This window comes from Alosa pseudoharengus, unplaced genomic scaffold, assembly GCF_046254945.1.
Source record: "Alosa pseudoharengus isolate Yale_2024_CS ecotype anadromous, Long Island Sound unplaced genomic scaffold, YU_APseudo_1.1 YU_APseudo_1.1_scf_15, whole genome shotgun sequence".
Classification (NCBI taxonomy): domain Eukaryota; kingdom Metazoa; phylum Chordata; class Actinopteri; order Clupeiformes; family Clupeidae; genus Alosa; species Alosa pseudoharengus.
In genome coordinates this window covers 34,307,005-34,312,899 of record NW_027468620.1, presented here as the reverse complement: position 1 = coordinate 34,312,899, position 5,895 = coordinate 34,307,005, and the positions used below count along the sequence as shown (strand labels likewise).

Genomic DNA, 5,895 nt, shown 5'->3' with positions numbered 1-5,895 from the left:
ATAGCGCTCACTGCTATGCCTAGCCTACATGTATGTAGTTGGATAAGTTAGCTAAATTACGTTAAATAAGTTAGTTAAAAATTAAATTAGAAATCCCCTTGCTTATGTCTGATATTTTTGGCAGGGGGACAGCAAGTGTTGGTTTCTCTTTGCATAATGAAAATGCTTTGTTTTTTGTTTGTTTGTTTTTTCGGTTTTTCTGCTGGGCTGATGTACTGATGTGTATTGATTTTGACATTTTGTATTGAGTGCTGTGCTTTTTGAATTCAACATTTTGAAATGAGATATTTGAATATTGCTCACTACTCATATGCCTACATGTAGTTCTGTAAGTTAGTAAATAGTAAATTACATTAGAGAAATCCCCTTGATTATGTCTGATGTTTTTGACCGGAGGACAGCACGGGAAACAGGGGTGGTGGAGGGGGGGCCCTTTGAGGTATAGTGCCCAGGGGCACCACATTGTCTTAATACGGGCCTGATAACCGTGAGGTTAAATTGTCATACCGTTTCATCCCTAGTAGTATCTAGTATTTTTTGTTAACACTCCACTCACATCATTATTATGACCGCCGCGCAGCGAAGCGGCGGTCATATAGGTTTAGTCAGATTTATTTATTTATTTATTTATTTATTTTTTTCTTTTTTTTTCTTTTTCGCATGCCCAAATTTCCGTCAATGAGTCCCGGGACACTGAAAGACCGGGGTACACGAAACTTGGTGGGCATGTAACCCCACATGGATAGCATGGAACCATCGTTTTTCGTTTTGATCTGTAGCCCCCCCACTGGACTGGACCCCCCGAAAGGAGGGTAGGGCAGACACAGTTTTCTGTGAATATCTCGAGAACCGTAGGGTTTAGGAGGACCATTTTTTTTTGTATGTTGATCTCAAGGGGCCATGTCAACCCATTCCATAACCACTCATTTCATGTATAGCGCCACCTAGTTAAAAATTAAAAAGCAAAAAATTAGGTGTTTTCATCACAATATCTCTGGCTGACAAGGTCAAAACTGCACGAAATTAAAAGTGTAGGATCATTATGACACCCTCCGAATGCATGCCAAGTTTTGTGTACTTTCGTTCATGGGGGGCCTTACAATAAAATAATTTATGTGTACATTTAGTGACGTACACCAACAATGATTCCCGGGACACTGAAAGACCGGGGTACACAAAATTTAGTGGGCATGTAACCCCACATGGATAGCATGGAACCGTCGTTTTTCGTTTTGATCTGTAGCCCCCCCGCTGGACTGGACCCCCGAAAGGAGGGTAGGGCAGACACAGTTCTCTGTGAATATCTTGAGAACTGTAGGGACTAGGATGACCATTTTTTTCCGTATGTTTGCCTCCAGGGGTCATGTTAACCCATTTCATGTACACACATGTGCACAAACAGATACACACACACACACATACATTCACAGTAATCATACGTATGACACATACTCACACAGTAGACATATGTACGCTTGCACAGGCACATACGCAGACACACACACAAGCACACGCACGCACACGCACACGCACACGCACACACACACACACAACATAAACATGAACATGCACACAATTCAAGAATTTCTCAGAATTATGAACAGGCAAGATGGAGGTGGGGTTGTATAAAATGAATTTTACATGTGAAATCTATGAACTAATCATGTTTTGGTACTTGTTGTCTAGCAGATACCAGTGAGAATTGAGTATGTGTGGATAATGCAATTTAGTGAGACAGTTAGAATCATATAGGCCTTTCAGCGTGATTTCTTTTTGTGGAAAAAATGTGCTGGACTGGGCGGCGGTCATATTTTGTACCGCTCTGCGGTACATCTAGTTCTTCACATCATTATGAGTATGCTATTATAGTATTATATGAATATATTCAGTTGAATAATAGCCTGTTTTTTTTTAATTTATTTTTTTAAACATTTATTTGATTTATTTATGGCAAAATATTTCATTTAGCTAGTTGCTAGTTTCTGTTCTCCATCCTTTCCCACCTAACAAAGTTCATATTTAGGCCAAATCTGAGGCGCCTACGATCCTAAATCTGATCAGACACCCTTTGTGAGTTTCTCTACCAAATTTGATGTTTTTTATCACAAAATTATCAATTGACGTTAACCGCCCCACTAAATGTACAAAAAAGAAAAGAAGCCGTTGCAAAACAGTGGTAGTATTTCATTGATACTGTTACATAACAACTCCAAAGCACTTTTGCCTAAATGCAACTTGATTCTAGCCTAGAAATCAAGACGCGCCCCTAGCGGCGGCAAAGGGCTAGTCTAGCAACTCTCCGTTGGCTTGTGAGCTCCAGAAATCGAAACTCAATTAGGCCAATGAAATCGTGTATAGAGTCGTTAGGTGGGCTTAACATAATGATTGATGGCAGAGTTGCAACGGTTTGGCTTGAATTCCCTGCTACTTGAAAACATATAAGATGATGTTGCTGTTGGCGAACAGTGTGACACGAGTTAAGCTTTTATTAAGTTGGCAAAAGTTTGAACTAGCCAACTAGCTCCGCTGGTGGGAAACGCATGGGACTCATAGCCCTGCCACTGTCCTATTGCGTGCAGAGGGAATTTGAAAGACAACTGATTATCCCGTCCCTCGGACTGAGCACTGCTAACGGTGAGTGCCCAGACCCTACATTTTAATGTGGGTCTGTCTCGTCAGGCTAACTTGATTCTTCAAACATTCACTAATGAAATTGGACTTGAATGTGTTGATTGGTACAGTATGTCTCTGTCAGCCATAACCTTTTATGACAGGAAAACAATTAGACCTTTACCTTTGACCCCATAACCAATTATAATCAATAACTGTGCTAGGTTTAATTAATGATGATGATTTGGAGATACCGGCACTATATTTATGCATTTGTGACCCCATGCGGCCTTGACCTTTGACCCCAAGATCTGAATATCCAATTAGTTCATCAACCCCTTATAGTGAGTAAGTATAACAGGTTTGATGTGGATAATTCTGTTGGCATGGAAGATATTGGCTAATATCCAGATGAGCTAGCATAATAAGATTTGGGCAGTAATCACTGTTCAAATGATACCAAATATGCTTTCGCTCTATTTACTTCCACTTTTGGCCCTTTTTTGGGCTAATCGGCTCAGAATATTAGGGTTATTTTTAGGACAGATATTCACATGCAGATTGACAGACATTTTAAAGGCAGCTGCATGGGGGTCACTACAGCAAGCTGAAATTCTCGAGACAAGACGTTTTGTCAAAATGTCCTCCTTAACAACTCTATTTCCCCCAACTTTTGTATTCATGAAAACAGTAACATTTCGAAGTGGCTTGTTTGGTGCATATTTTTCCATGTAACTCTCAGTCTCAGCCACATTTTCTGAAGTACATTTCTACAATACAGGCATGCAACACAGGCACAATACAGGCAATTATGTTTCTTGTTGTATTTTCTTAACCATTCTTCTTCAAAACTGCATGGGTAAAGATAGATGGCTCTTGTTCAAGGCCCACTGAAGCACTACCCTTCTTGTGGGCATATCACCCTTACAGTATTTACATCTGTTCTGGTTGGTTGGTTCTGGTATCATTTAGACAGACTCTAGACTGAGAGAATTCAGATTGACTCTGAGATTCAAGCTCTTCTGACTCGAGAATTTCTCCTTGTCTTTACATTCCAGAGATAGTTACAAACTGCAGTCACTGGCTGTTTCCTCTCGGCTACTTGGAATATACTCCTTTTCACTATCTACATCTTCGCTATCGTCTGATTTTCATTTAATTCTTCAGGGGGAAAAAGTATAATTATAACCATGGATTTTGAGCATAGAAAGAGACACACTTAATAAATCTCAACTAAAACAATAGTGTGTGTGTGTGTGTGAGGACACAATACTGGAAGAGATAAAAAACCAACACTGGGCTCAAGGACAAGAGTGGCAGACATGGAACAATCATCTATGTATTGTGTATATCGCAGTGTGTGTGTGTGTGTGTAAACCGCTACTGTATGCATGGAATGGAACAATCATCTATGTCTTGTGTATATCGCAGTGTGTGTGTGTGTGTGTGTGTATACCGCTACTGTATGTATGGAATGAAACAATCATCTACCTGTATGTCTTGTGTATATCGCAGTGTGTGTGTGTGTATGTGTGTGTGTATACCGCTACTGTATGCATGGAATGGAACAATCATCTATGTCTTGTGTATATCGCAGTGTGTGTGTGTGTGTATGTGTGTGTGTATACCGCTACTGTATGCATGGAATGGAACAATCATCTACTTGTATGTCTTGTGTATATCGCAGTGTGTGTGTATGTGTGTGTGTGTATACCGCTACTGTATACGTGTGTGTGTGTGTGTGTTTATCGCTACTGTATGCATGGTTAGCACTCTACTGTGAATAGTGGCCCTCGTTTATAAAATGAACGTAAAATGAAAACTACACCCACACACTGCAGCCAAACTCCAAACTTTAGTTAAACAAACACACACACACACACAAACCTATGCACTCAACATAATCCACACACAGGCTCAGCAAAGTGAGCTGTGAATCAGTGGATTGCTTCTCAACTCATACCACTGACGCCCCCTACTGTTACAATACATGTCATGTGTGTGTGTGTGTGTGTGTTTGTGTGTGTGTGTGTTTGTGTCTATAACCTACAACAGTGGTTCTCAACCTTTATTCAGTGATGTACCCCCTGACCAGTGCAAAGCATTTTTAGTTGAGAAAAAAAGACTTGGAACAGAGCATTAAAACAAGATACAGCAGTAATTTTGCCGGCTCTGGTTTGGCCTTCTTTGCCCCTCCGTGTTTTCACAAGAAATACCGCTACGCTTCAACCACAACTCCATCGTTTGAGTTTTGACAGTGATTGACAGGTGATGGCGGGTGGCATGTGACAGGTTGGGTCGAACCATCCTGGTATGGGGGGAATCTGGGTTTTTAGGATGAAATTGAATAGCCTACTGAAATATAAAATGAATCCTGAAATATGTATTAAATAATTGTTTTTAAAGTATTTTTAAATATATGTATATTTTAAAATCTCACGTACCCCCTGGAGTGCCTTCACGTACCCCCATTTGAGAACCACTGCTATAGACTGCACCCATGTGCAACTCTGTGCCCCAACAGAAAACGCACTGATTTACATCAATCGTGAGGGAACCCATTCGATCAACATACAAGTGATTTGCGATGCAACTTGTAAGATCACTCACATATTTGTAATTCGTAATTACCCTGGTTCAAGCCACGATTCATCCATACTGGCAAACTCTGCCATTCCTGCCATCTTTGAGGGGAATCCCCCCTTGGATGGGTGGCTGTTAGGGGACAACAGCTATCCGTTAAAGACATGGCTGATGACACCATTTATTATGCCAACAACAGTGCGTGAAACGGTATATAATCGAAAACACACAGAAACACGCAGTGTGATTGAATGAACATTCGGCATACTGAAAATGTGTTCAGGTGTTTGGATAAGTCAGGAGGCACTTTACAGTACAGTCTGTAAAAAGTTGCAGCATTCTTTGTGGCATGTTGTGTTTTACACAACGTTTCCATGGATCGTGGATGTGTTGATGACATAACTGAGGAAATATTAGAGGACTCCATCCATTTTTGCATGGATTCTACTTTTTAAATATATGTATATTTTCAAATCTCACGTACCCCCTGGAGTGCCTTCACGTACCCCTAGGGGTACGCGTACCCCCATTTGAGAACCACTGACCTACAACATCTGCTTTTAGAACCTAATGTTCCATCCCCTGTGACGAGAGGGGATGACGCTGTAATTGTAAAATCGAAAGGGGCTGCGGTAAACGGTGGTAGCAACGACTGCAAACATCAAACATTCATCAACATCTAATGCAGCCGGTAGAATGCGT

The 5,895-nt window shown here is 40.8% G+C and overlaps 1 protein-coding gene across 1 annotated transcript in view; it reads left to right on the top strand.

The window, feature by feature from the left end:
• Positions 1 to 4,858, top strand: part of LOC143123975 (anthrax toxin receptor 1-like) — a 19,960-nt gene extending 15,102 nt beyond the window's left edge. Inside the window, exon 10 of the mRNA XM_076285233.1 lies at positions 4,821 to 4,858. Coding sequence (XP_076141348.1) covers positions 4,821 to 4,858 — 38 coding nt within the window. The remainder of the gene's footprint in view (positions 1 to 4,820) is intronic.
• Positions 4,859 to 5,895: the final 1,037 nt, after the last annotated feature.